This window comes from Artemia franciscana, chromosome 17, assembly GCF_032884065.1.
Source record: "Artemia franciscana chromosome 17, ASM3288406v1, whole genome shotgun sequence".
NCBI lineage: Eukaryota > Metazoa > Arthropoda > Branchiopoda > Anostraca > Artemiidae > Artemia > Artemia franciscana.
In genome coordinates, this window is record NC_088879.1 from 11,924,214 (window position 1) to 11,938,446 (window position 14,233).

A 14,233-nucleotide genomic window follows, 5' to 3' on the forward strand; every position below is an offset into this window, starting at 1 on the left:
GTATTTGGGAGAGATTTGCTGTGGTCAATATATGGTAGATAAAGATGCCATGAACCCATGATCGAGAAATATGGCGAGAACCGTGATCTCTCAGTGGTTAATTTCAGGTGCTGCACTCTCCATTTATTTCTAAGATTCATTCTCACAATGCTCACATTCTCATTCTCACAATTATTTCCAAGTTCTTGATCATTCAGTGTATCAGATTGAGGTTTTTAAACGAATTCCATAAAGCCCTTTAAGATAGGATTAAGAAGAAATAAGATTTCTTCTAAAGAAAAAAGATGTTAATCAGATTCGGATTTTTTATTTCAGATATTGTAAATTTTTACTTTATCTCCCCCCTTGGTATAGCAATAGGAAGATAATTCGTAAGTTTGATGTCCCTGATATAAGTGCAAAGTTGGCCCTCATGTATGGAAGGTTGTCGGAATCAGCTTTTTATCGTTTATCGCCTCATCATCCTTTGGTCCGTCTGTTCGGTTAATCTCATTGTAGCGTAATGTTTTTTCTATTTGTAGTGTATTTTACTTGTAGTGTATTTCATTTTTTTTTCTTTTTGTTACTCCACAAGTGCCATAACTTGTTATAATGTGGGTTAAAAATAAATTATTATTATTATTATTATTATAGTAAGAAACTACTGAACTAGCGTTTAACTTGACTGAAATACTTAACTAATTGATAAATTAACATGTGGTTAAAACTTGATTATATTTCAACAAATGTCTGAATGCTCTATTTGACAGCAAAGTATTTGGACATTACACTAATAAATATTTAAAAACAAGCTGTTTAAAACATTTATGTGTAAAAACAAGAGGGTGAGAGAGAGTTCATATGAATATAACTGAGCTGCAACTCAAATCAGGCAATACAAGAGTCCAAAGTCCCTACAAAAAGTGTACTTACCTAAAGACTCATACAACACCACCTTTTATAACCAACTCAAAATCAACCAAAACAGAATCAACATAATTATAGAAAACAAAAAGTCCCAATGAAAAATATGTCCAAATTATAAGAAAGGAAAAAATGCAAGTCTGCAACAATTAATATGTTAAAATTAATGCTTAAAAATAAATGAGGCACCAGATGGGCGAAGGTCGCTAAGGAATGACAACACTGTGCCACAGCTGGAAGTCAAATGAATAACCTTGAAGATACCAACAGAGGGCTAAAATCAGACTACATGCAAGGAATTGCAGGGACTTTTAGAATGTCAGAACAGTATGAATAATATTAAGAGCTGTTAGATCTAAAAATGTATGGCTGGATGATAATTTGAAGTATCCCATGCAGCTATGCAAAATTGCCAATTTGTACAAAAAATTTCGATTGTAATCAGTAAATTTATTGGTTTCTCACTCCCCAGGTTTGGGCAGTGACACCTCAACTAGCTATATGTTCTTTGCAGTCAAAACCCCTAATAAATACATACATTTCTGTAAAGAAATTAGCCATTGAGATTGCAGCAGGAGAAGCAGCAATTTTGCCAGTTTCTACCAAAATTCCAATCTTGGCAATTAAATTCACTGGTTCCTCACCTGCCAGTTTTGGGCAGTGACACCTTTGCTAGCAGTATATTATTTGCAGTTGCTACCTCTAATAAGTACAACAATTTCTATAAAAGAAATGAGCATGAGGAACTGCAACTTTGTCAAATTTTACCAAAATTTCGATATTGGTCACCAAAGAAACGAGTGTGAGATTGCAGCTTGAGGATTTGCGAGTTTGCCAAACTCTACCAAAATTTTCATCCTTATCAGTAAATTTGTTGGGTTCTCACCCACCAGTTTTGGGCAGTGCCACCTCAGCTAGGTGTATATTTTTTCCAGTTACTGCTTCTAATAAGTATAACAGTTTCTGTATAAGAAATGAGTGTGCTATTGCAAAACGAGGATCTGCGATTCTGCTGGATTCGGCCAAAATTTTTATCTTGGTCTTTGAATTCGATGGTTTCTGACCCGCCAGTTTTGGGCAGAGACACCTCAGCTAGCAGTATATTCTCTGCAATCACAGCCTTTTTGCATTGCAACATGAGGATCTGCGAGTTTGCCAAATTCTGCTAAAATTTCTATCTTGGTCAGTAAATTCGTTGGTTTCTCACCCACCAGCTTTGGGCAGTGACACCTCAGCTAGCAGTATATTCTTTTCATTTACTGCCTCTAATAAGTGTAACAAGTTCTGTAAAAGAAATGAGCATGCTCTTGCAGCATGAGGATTTGCGATTCTTCCAAATTCTGCTAAAATTTCCATCTTGGTCAGTAAACTTGTTGGTTTCTTGCCCCCCAGTTTTGGGCAGTGACACCTCAGCTAGCAATATATTCTTTTCATTTAATGCGTCTAATAAGTGTAACAAGTTCTGTAAAAGAAATGAGCATGCTACTGCAGCATGAGGATTTGCGATTCTTCCAAATTCTGCTGAAAATTCCATCTTGGTCAGTAAATTTGTTGGTTTCTTGCCCACCAGTTTTGGGCAGTGACACCTCAGCTAGCAATATATTCTTTTCATTTACTGCCTCTAATAAGTGTAACAAGTTCTGTAAAAGAAATGAGCATGCTCTTGCAGCATGAGGATTTGCGATTCTTCCAAATTCTGCTAAAATTTCCATCTTGGTCAGTAAATTTGTTGGTTTCTTGTCCACCAGTTTTGGGCAGTGACACCTCAGCTAGCAATATATTCTTTTCATTTAATACGTCTAATAAGTGTAACAAGTTCTGTAAAAGAAATGAGCATGCTACTGCAGCATGAGGATTTGCGATTCTTCCAAATTCTGCTGAAAATTCCATCTTGGTCAGTAAATTTGTTGGTTTCTTGCCCACCAGTTTTGGGCAGTGACACCTCAGCTAGCAATATATTCTTTTCATTTACTGCCTCTAATAAGTGTAACAAGTTCTGTAAAAGAAATGAGCATGCTCTTGCAGCCTGAGGATTTGCGATTCTTCCAAATTCTGCTAAAATTTCCATCTTGGTCAGTAAATTTGTTGGTTTCTTGTCCACCAGTTTTGGGCAGTGACACCTCAGCTAGCAATATATTCTTTTCATTTACTGCCTCTAATAAGTGTAACAATTTTTGTAAAAGAAATGAGCATGCTATTGCAGCATGAGGATCTGCGAGTTTGCCAAGCTCTGCTAAAATTTCCATCTTGGTCACTAAATTCGTTGGCTTCTCATCCACCAGTTTTGGGCAGTGACACCTCAGCTAGCAATATATTCTTTTCATTTAATACGTCTAATAAGTGTAACAAGTTCTGTAAAAGAAATGAGCATGCTACTGCAGCATGAGGATTTGCGATTCTTCCAAATTCTGCTGAAAATTCCATCTTGGTCAGTAAATTTGTTGGTTTCTTGCCCACCAGTTTTGAGCAGTGACACCTCAGCTAGCAATATATTCTTTTCATTTACTGCCTCTAATAAGTGTAACAAGTTCTGTAAAAGAAATGAGCATGCTCTTGCAGCATGATGATTTGCGATTCTTCCAAATTCTGCTAAAATTTCCATCTTGGTCAGTAAATTTGTTGGTTTCTTGTCCACCAGTTTTGGGCAGTGACACCTCAGCTAGCAATATATTCTTTTCATTTACTGCCTCTAATAAGTGTAACAAGTTCTGTAAAAGAAATGAGCATGCTACTGCAGCATGAGGATCTGCGAGTTTGCCAAGCTCTGCTAAAATTTCCATCTTGGTCAGTAAATTCGTTGGCTTCTCATTCACCAGTTTTGGGCAGTGACACCTCAGCTAGCAGTATATTCTTTTCATTTAATGCGTCTAATAAGTGTAACAAGTTCTGTAAAAGAAATGAGCATGCTACTGCAGCATGAGGATTTGCGATTCTTCCAAATTCTGCTGAAAATTCCATCTTGGTCAGTAAATTTGTTGGTTTCTTGCCCACCAGTTTTGAGCAGTGACACCTCAGCTAGCAATATATTCTTTTCATTTACTGCCTCTAATAAGTGTAACAAGTTCTGTAAAAGAAATGAGCATGCTCTTGCAGCATGATGATTTGCGATTCTTCCAAATTCTGCTAAAATTTCCATCTTGGTCAGTAAATTTGTTGGTTTCTTGTCCACCAGTTTTGGGCAGTGACACCTCAGCTAGCAATATATTCTTTTCATTTACTGCCTCTAATAAGTGTAACAAGTTCTGTAAAAGAAATGAGCATGCTACTGCAGCATGAGGATCTGCGAGTTTGCCAAGCTCTGCTAAAATTTCCATCTTGGTCAGTAAATTCGTTGGCTTCTCATTCACCAGTTTTGGGCAGTGACACCTCAGCTAGCAGTATATTCTTTTCATTTAATGCGTCTAATAAGTGTAACAAGTTCTGTAAAAGAAATGAGCATGCTACTGCAGCATGAGGATCTGCGAGTTTGCCAAGCTCTGCTAAAATTTCCATCTTGGTCAGTAAATTCGTTGGTTTCTCATCCACCAGTTTTGGGCAGTGACACCTCAGCTAGCAGTATATTCTTTTCATTTAATGCATCTAATAAGTGTAACAAGTTCTGTAAAAGAAATTAGCATGCTATTGCAGCATGAAATCTTGCTGCAATATTTGCAGCAAGAATATTCTGCAATATTCTGCAGAATTCTTGCTGCAGAATTTGGCAGAATTGTAAAATTCTGCTAAAATTTCCATCTTGGTCAGTAAATTCGTTGGTTTCTCGCCCACCTGTTTTGGGCAGTGAGTCCTCAGCTAGTAAGATATTCTTTGCAATTATCAGCTCTAACAAGTACAAAATTTCTATAACAGAAGTGTCTGTAAAATTGCAGTATGAACTAAATCCCCCCCCCCCAATTTTGGATAGTGACACCTCTGCCAGTAATATAATCTTCGGAGTTGTAGTAATTGGCACCTGTAAAATTCTAGCTACAACTTACAACCTGTAGCTACAATGACGTAATATATACAGTACAGAAAATATGAAAGCACCGTCAAGTGCTGTTATGGCCTGCAAGGATTTTTATTACTGTTATTACCTTAATTGCAACATAGATCAAATAATATGACACGTTCAATTTCCTCAAATCTAGTATGGATTTTGTTGAAGCAACATTGAATCACAACCTTATATTACTTAATATTTGTCAATACTATATGAAAGGTTAGCAATAGCTACAGAATAACATACGAATAAAGCTTTCATCAATATTAGTTAGATATCTTTCACTGAGAAAGGATCTTTTTCATGGTAAGGTAAAATTTTCGACAGGAAAGGGTTTCTTTGCACATAAAAATTTCGGTATGTACTATGTAATTATTATTTTGGCTACGAATGTCTTGGCTTTGTTGAATAAGTTGAAGTGCAATCAGGCATCTTGGATATTCTTGAATGATAATAACTCAACGATTCCAATTCGCGTTTACTGATAACCTGGGAAGTAAATTAGGTACTTTTATTAAATAGCCCCGACCTAATATTCTTCATCTAAGTCTCTGACGCTCAATCCTAATGAAATATACCTAAGTATGATAAAAAAAATAATACTTTAGAAACAAATTTGGGTTATATATTTGCACATTAGGGGAGTGGGGTAAAGTGTAGTGGATCTGCATCCATATACAATTATTCTGCATATTATGAAGTTAGAATCGTTTTCTAACTTCCCACTGTCCAAATACTTTACCCCCCCTCCTGATGTGCAAATATATAGTCCAAATTATAATTTCCCATCTGTTCTGTCACTTCTATTTGACTTGTTTCACGCAAAGCTGAAATAAACTAATAAAAAAAAGTTTCACAATGCGTCAATGGATGAACAACTTGAGTGGTCAGGGCTATATCATACAAGTACCGTAATTAACCAATAAAACTACAAGAAATAGTTTTTCTTACTGTTTCATTCAATTTCTATTTTGTCAGTAAAACGCCAAATGCGGCTTGTGATAATTAAGGATCTTTTTTTCTGAATTTCTCATTCTGATGCCGAAATCTGCCTTTCTGATTTTAACCCCCTTTTCCATCCACCTTAGAGAATGTCTTTTTAGGGTCTAAACTGTCACAAATGAAAAACAATCAAGATTAACAACATAACCAGATTAGTTTTCTTTTTTATTGGTTTATGAAGGTTGCATCGGCTCTATTTACCAGCCCGAAAATTTTTAAGTGGATCTGAAAAAACGAAAGAATTTTTCGCTTTACGAATCGATACAATAAAATCTTTTATTCGGTATTTGTTGTCACCATCAAGGTTCGTTTGGCTCACTCTTCTTATAATAGAAGTTTCAGGCAGAAAATTTGTTTATTTGTTTAAAATTATTTGTTTAAAATTTATTTTTAAATCTCCATCCTTAAGTATTTACAGATATTTGTTTAAAATTTAACCTAACCTAACTTGTCACCATTAAATTTTGTATAAAACTGACAAAGCTGATGGGCTAGGCTGACTAAATCCTAGCAGAAAAAAAGAATTTCGGACATTCACCGGCGAATATCGACATTTTCCAATTTTAGTCTTTCATGGTAACATATACACCAAATTATTTTCAATAGAGTAGTTACTACGCGATCAAAGTTTTCTGTGCGTCATGAAATACTATTGTTTTAGGGCCTATGAAAATTATGGGTGATGAGTCCTTTGGTTTCTTTATTTATTAAATTAATCAAATTGTTGGATTTTTTTTTGTTGATGAATTGATGACGGGAGGTACTGAATTGTTTTTTATTTGATTTTTATCGTTTCTTGTTTAGTTTCGATGGTTGATTGTCGTCACCTTTCATAAATTGATATGTATTCAGGCCTAGTGCGGTGATCTAAACAGGCTATGCTTCAGGTTTCGTTTTGCTTATTGTCGATTAATAAGCCTTTTCTTATTAAAATAAGTTTTTGTTTTTGTTAAGGTTCCTTTGTCCTTGTGAGTTCAAGCCAATTGCAAATGTAACAAATTTTAACTTCAGCTTCAAAATATTTGTCTTTAATAAGGTCTCCCCGGCCTTGTGTGCATCCTCTGTAAATTTCGAGCCTTTCAGTGATGAAATAATCTTTATTATTTATCTTTATATCTTTTTTATCTGTACTTCTTTATATATATTTATAATATATATATATATATCTTTATATATTAATTTTTATTCATTATTAATTTTTATTTATTATTAATTAATTAATGATTATTAATTTTTATTAAATAAAAATTATTAATTTTTATTAAATAAAAATTATTAATTTTTATTTTTATTAATTTTATATATTCTTTATTTAATATATATCTTTATATATGTACATCTTTATATATTTATGTATATTTTTTTTAACTGTATATCTTTTTGGGCGTCACAAACCGGTACGGGCAAAATTGGCTTATTATATTATAAGTTATGTTTGATTTCTTTAAATAAATCTCCATCCTTAAGTATTTACAGGAATACTTTTTTTTAAGCAATTAAGACTACTGGAGGTCAGAAATAAGTTGAGGCTTGGATTATTAACAAATTCGAAACACTGCCGCAGAATTTATCTTATTTTTGCACCAATGGAGATATATAGCTTTCATATAAACAATGCTCGTTTAAAGCATATTCCAAGGGCCGTTATCATTTCACTATAAACTCGGTATTCTATACCAAGTTTAGAAGAGAGACACAGAAAAATATTCCGCCTGGTTTAGGACGTCACGAATCGAAGGACGGTTAATTCGAAAAAAAATACAAAAATGAGGTATTTTTAACTTACGAACGGGTTATTGGATCTTAATGAAATTTGATATTTAGAAGGACCTTGTGTCTCAGAGCTCTTATTTTAAATCCCGACGGGATCCGTGGATATTCGGAGGAGTTTGAGAGGGAAACCAGAAATCTCAGAAAACGCTTAGAGTGGAGAGATCAGGATGCAACCTGGTGAGAAGAATAAGCACAAGTCCTAGATACGTGATTGACATAACCGGACCGGATCTGCTCTCCTCGGGATAGCTGTGGGGGGATTTCCAGTGCTTTGGTTAGTTCTGTGCTTCTGGACGTGCTAGGACGATGAAAATTGGTGTCAGGGACCTGCAAAAATTGACTTGATAACAGTCTTTTCCCCGATTCGACCATCTGGGGGGGTCGGAGGGAGGGAAAATCGTGAAAATTGAGGTATGTTGATCTTACGAATGGGTGATCAGATCTTAATGAAACTTGATATATAGAAAGTTCTCATTTCTCAGATGCTCCATTTTCAATTCGGATTGCATCCGAGGACATAGGAGGGGTGGAGGGGGAAACTGAAATCTTGGAAATTCGTAGTCTTGGAAAACGCTTAGAGTGGAGAGATCGGGATGAAAATTGATGGGAAGAATAAGCACAAGTTCTAGATACGTGATTGACATAGCTGGACTAGATCCGATCTCTTTGGGGGAATTGGAGGATTTCTAGTGCTTTGGCGAGTTCAAGAATAAGCACGAGTTCTAGATGCGTGATTGTCTACATTAAAGTTTTCTTGACACTGTTTACAAGTTACTTTAGATCTGGTTGCGAAATACCTTTCTTCTGTTTTCTAAATAGACTTTTGGAAAGAAGAATAAGCTCTTTGGCCCTCTTTTGGGTCCTATTTGTTCCAGGATTTTTTTCTTCATAGTGAAGGTTTCCTGTGGAAATAGGACTTGCAGCTACAAATTTCAGACTGATGTAGAACAACAGGTTTTTGGATCATATCTGGGTCCCCTAGCACCGCACCCCGTCCAAACAAAATGTGCAGTGAGTCTCCTTAGCAAGGCAAAGATCCTTGAAAGTTTCAAGCTTGTTTGAAAAAATGTTTTCGGCCTTTTTGCCACAATTTTAAGGAAGCACACGCCCTCAAACCAATTTTTTCAACCTAGCCAGGGACTTACCGTTATAATTTTCAGTCTGTTTGGGAAAAGGTCTGTGGACTCTTTTAAGAGCCCCATTTTCAATCGAATCATTACCTGTTTCTCTTTTTTTTGGTGAAGTGTCCTCCCCCCTATTCACCAATCCATAAAACTATGCAAAAAACTTCCTAGTGCCAAATTTTGGAGGCAGCGACCAAAATTAGTTTTGTTTTTTTAAATTTCAATTTTTTTAAGAGAAAAAAAATTTGGCTATTTTTTAGGGGAACCAATATTTTTCTTTCTATTTTTCCTTGTACATGGCGTCACACTTGATTCAAGTACTTACGAATATAAGTTTTAAGTCAATTAGAAGAAATTATTTGCTCATAAGCCAATTTCGTTCACATTAGATTCCCCTTAGCTCAGAGCTTTACGGCTGTAAGTTTCTAACCGATTGCGGGTAACAAGGTTCCCCATACCCCGAGGACATTATTATAGAAGTTTCAAATCGATTGAATTTATGGTTTTTAGGGACTCCCGTCCCCCAAACCTGAAGTTATTTTTGCACTGTAGGGCCCCTTTGATCCAGGAATTTGTAGTTATAAGAATCAATGTTAAGAAGAAAAATCATCGGCTTTTTTTTGTTTGTTTGTCAAGCCCCGTTTTGAAGAAACTAATATTTTTTCAGTGGTTTCCTTATGTATTTGAGTTCCTTTAATCCATGGACTTAAAAATATAAGTTTCAAACCAACAAAATAAAATAATTTGGGTCCCATTTTTAAGTCGCCTGTGCCCGTATTTTCTTCTACATTGGGCTTCTGTTGCCCAAAAAATTATGGCTTTAAGTTTCGAACTGATGAGGACAGAGCGTTTTTTGGTCCTTTCGGGGCTTCCTTACGCCCTTCTTCTTTTCAGTAGAATGTGCGTTCCTCTTAGCTTGGGTTTTAGCAGCTTGGGTTTAAGCCTTTATAGGTTTGAGCAATTCGGAATCCCCACGTTTTCTCACGATAAAACCTAAGTGTAACCAGTTGGCAATTTGCATAATTCTCACTCTTGCCCCAGAGACTGGACGAGGGTCATGGTATCTCTGGGCCATTTGTTTGACAATTTTCAACAAAATGGGTATCTCAGAATTTAGATCCGATGTCATTGGGGGAGCTGGGGGCTACAGGGGGATAGGTATAAAAAAGGCACGGTAGGAGGTTACCTGCCCCAGTCTGAAACCCGTAAGTTTCGGACCACCCCTTCAGTACAAAGTGGTCAGGGAAAAAATTGTACATGAAAGGTACAAGGTTCTTTACTATAAGCAGGGCTAGAACTTCGTCTTTGATAAGCCAAACTCTTAAAATGAAACAAAATTTGTTAAGGTACAAGTTTCTTAAAGAAGATGCCTTGGCTAGAAGAGTCCGTTGGGAAATGTTTATTCATCCACCATCGTCCAGATCCATTCAAAGGTGCGAGGAGTCCTGCTACGTTTAAATTTCTATAATCACTCGCCACTCTTTATGTACCAAAGGAAATTAGGAAATTATCCTGATTTTGATCCCTCGCCCTCTAGATTGCCGTCCTGGCGCAAAAATCACCTTCATTAATTTGACAGCTTTCCTCAGCACATGTAGTGCTCTCGAGTTGGCGACTTTTAGTGGAACCTCCATCGCCTCTTCTCCTACTCCTTGTCAAGCTGGTATTTGAGAGAATGCACGGAGGGAGCGTAGACAGTTGAGTCCTCCAATTGATAGTTGTGTCAAATGACCATTCTTTAGATGTATACCCGATGGGTTCTTAATTGGCCCAATCCAGTGTAATGAAAAAAAATACTATACGTAAAAATAAAAATATGTATTTATTAGTTGCTTGACCTTCTTTATATAAACCTCTATTAGATAAAGGTTTTTACTAGCTGGGCTGCTGCTAGATCCTTAAAACTGGAGGATTTAAACGGTTAGACCGAAAATTCTTAAAACGGATTAAACCAAAATTAAATATAAAAAAAAATAATTCTACGAAAATACTCAACTTAAAGAAATCCAGGAGACCTGTTTTCGCTTTTAACTCAACAGTAGTTTGCAGTATCGTTGTGGGAGAAACAGAAAAAAAACAGCTGCTGGAAACTCTACTGAAGTGTACAGGAAGCAAAGCAAAAAAAAAAAAAAAAAACAAACAAACAAAAAAACAGGTGGTTTTGAAATGTTCCGGTCTACTGATGATTTTCTGGTCATTAACTAAAGTGGTTACTTGCGTATTTTTCCGATTTCTGTACCTTCATATTTAAAAATCAAGAATAAGAATAAAAAAGGAAGCTGAGAAGATTCATATGGAAAGCAAATCTGTCGGATGATCTTGATATTACCTATGTCTTACCAGATGACGCTACAGGCGGTCGTTGCTGATCGTCTTGGTTTCAGATTTTGGAGAGATTAATGTGAATATCAAGTATAAGGTTGATTGTGTCAATCTTACATTAAACAACAGCTGGGCACAACCCCTTTTTTAGTGTCAAGAAGATCCCCTTTTCCACCAAAAAAGTCCCTAAATACCCTAATTTTGACTCCTTGAACCTGTGGAAGACTTGTATTTGCTACCTCTGCTGTATAGCTCTACTATATAAAAGTTTATATTTCAGGGCAGGGGCTTCATTGAAATGACAATCAAAATGGTAGAAAAAATGGAGCTGTCTGAGAGCAGTGGTGTTCTAGTTCACGCAGTTGAAGTGATTAAAGGTATTCCTAACTTTGTTTCTACTTTTCTGTAATGCACGTGGTGAATGAATTCGTAAACACTTAGCTGCACACATGAAAAGCTCTTATATTATATTAATTATATTAATATAAAGTATATTATAGATTATATTAATTATATTATATTATATTAATATAATCTAATCTATATATATAAAAATCTAATATAATATTAGTATATAATAAATATATATATATATTAATATATATATATATATATATATATATATATATATATATATATATATATATATATATATATATATATATATATATATATATATATATATATATATATATATATATATATATTACTAATATAATATATTAATATATATTAATAAATATAATATTAAATATATTAATATAATGTTTTAATTATTAATTAATTAATTATTATTTATTAATTAATATTAATTATTAATTAATTAATTATTAATATAATATTAATAAATATATTAATATAATAAAATACTAAATATATTAATATAATATAATCTAATATAATCTTAGATTATATTAATCTAAAGTATAAGATTTCTTTTAAAAATTATGAGGAAAAACACTGAAATGAATGAAAATCTTTAAAGTTGGAATTCAAGATCTAGTATTTTGTAGTCTCTCATCATAACTGAAGAAAATGTTGGTAACAACTTTAAGATAGCCCAAGGTGAGCTCATAACCCAAGGATAACTCATGCTGTCATATGAGGCTTTGGTTGGAAAATTTTCACTACACAGAGGTTTCAAGTAAAATTCAGTTTAATAAAAAAGATTCAAAAGCACTTCTGTTTTATGTCAGCCCTCTAAAAGTTTGACTAGCGTCTGGCTGAACATATTAAATATTGGTTTCTTGTTTTGCACGAAGTATCTCATTTTGAAAAGCAAGAATGGTTGACTCCTTGTCTAGCCCATGCGCATTGGAAAAATAACGGAAAAATAACGATTTGGAAAAATAACGATATTGGAAAAATAAATACAAAATAGTGCTATTGTTTGTATATTTCGCTGAAATATAATTTTAAACTGGACATCACGATATACTAAACTGTCATAGGTAGTATTAAGAATGCTGCGAAAAAAGGTCACCTTTTCAAATTCACATGTTTTGAAAGTAAATACATTACTAAAATAGAATACAGGTTTTGGAAATATTAGTTAGCTGAGCTCATGTAAAATCGGGAGGATCAACATAATGAATTTAAGGAACATTGGGGAACGCCCTCCTGCGCCGCACACTCAACATTTTTCTGAAACCTATTAGATTTAAACAGGAGTTTGCCATTGTGGAAATTAATTTCCCGTTGAACCGTTGAAAAGAAGACCTGAAAACACTATTTATTTTTAAATGAGCTGTCTCCCTTCATACGATAGTCTTCTGACCTCTCTAAGGGTTTAGAAGGCTCTGAAAAGAATAAGGATCCTTCTGAGTGATTGGTGGCGCATAGGGCATGGAATTTAAGCTTCAGCTGCCGACTCTTTTTTCTAGTGATAGATAGCAAGCCTGTCACCCAACCCTGCAGCAGGTGAGATCGAATCCCTTGCCCCATATTGCCAAGTAGAGCATCAATCTATTTGGCTGTCAAGGGGTTTAGAAGGCTCTATCTGCTCCAAAATTATTCTGAATTTTTTTTAGTATTTACCCGAGCATAATTGAGTTATTTTGAATTTAATAATATAATATATAAGGCTTATGGTTGTATTTGGTCTGGGTTTCTGTTTGGTTTTTTTCCTCCAGTAATATCTAGCAATGATACATTATGTAATTTTATATTGAATTGAATTTATTTATAACCCGTTATAATACACATGGAAAACGGAGTATAATGTGAATAAAAGAAAAGAGGAAAAAGAAAATGACCTAAAAAACTAAACAAAAAACTTTGCAACACTTCACCTTACTTAAAAACACTTAAAACATACAAAAGCAAAACGATTGTATGCAAATTGGATAATAAAAAGTTGATGTAAAACAGGGTACATCTGGTGTAACTACTGTGGCAAGTGAGCGGTTTTCCACTGAGGAAAGTCCTCTCCACCCAAATCCTGTTGAAAATCATAGAAAAATTGGGACATCCAGCGCTTTGAAGTTGAAAAGCCTAGCGCTTTCTATGTTTTAAATAATATTATAGGAAAATTGTGATATCCAACGTTATGAAGTTGGAAGACCTAGCGCTTTCTATGTTTTAAATAATATTATAGGAAAATTGTGATATCCAACGTTATGAAGTTGGAAGACCTAGCGCTTTCTATGTTTTAAATAATGTTATAGGAAAATTGTGATATCCAACGTTATGAAGTTAAAAGACCTAGCGCTTTCTATGTTTTAAATAATATCATAAGGAAAATTGTGACTTCCAACTTTACGAAGTTAAAAGACCTAGTGCTTTCCATGTTTTAAATAATACCGTAGAGAAATTGTGACATCCGACGTTATGAAGTGAAAAAATATTTTGATCTTAATGATATTTTAACTCACGAATTTAGACGTTTTTAAATGGATTTATTAAATATTTTGGGAACTTATCCTAGGAGCTAAGGAACTTAAAATTTTGGAGGGATATCTTTCACGATTGCCCTAAAGATCACGAGGTGCTTTGAAGAAAATTATACCCTATTTGACGAATCAGCATTGCAATATTTTATTGAACGGATGCTTTTGCAGTTGTTTTTTTTTGGGGGGAGGGGGGTTGGCCTCCCCTGACTCCTCCATATCATTCTATAATATTCGAGAAC

At 34.5% G+C, this 14,233-nt stretch overlaps 1 protein-coding gene across 2 annotated transcripts in view; it reads left to right on the forward strand.

Moving 5' to 3' along the window:
- LOC136037856 (dual specificity protein phosphatase CDC14A-like) overlaps positions 1-14,233 on the forward strand; it is a 51,934-nt gene that overhangs the window by 7,715 nt on the left and 29,986 nt on the right. For both annotated transcript variants that reach the window (XM_065720703.1, XM_065720705.1), the window contains exon 2: positions 11,384-11,480. In XM_065720703.1, the coding sequence (XP_065576775.1) occupies positions 11,402-11,480 (79 nt within the window). In that variant the 5' untranslated portion in view covers positions 11,384-11,401. The remainder of the gene's footprint in view (positions 1-11,383; positions 11,481-14,233) is intronic.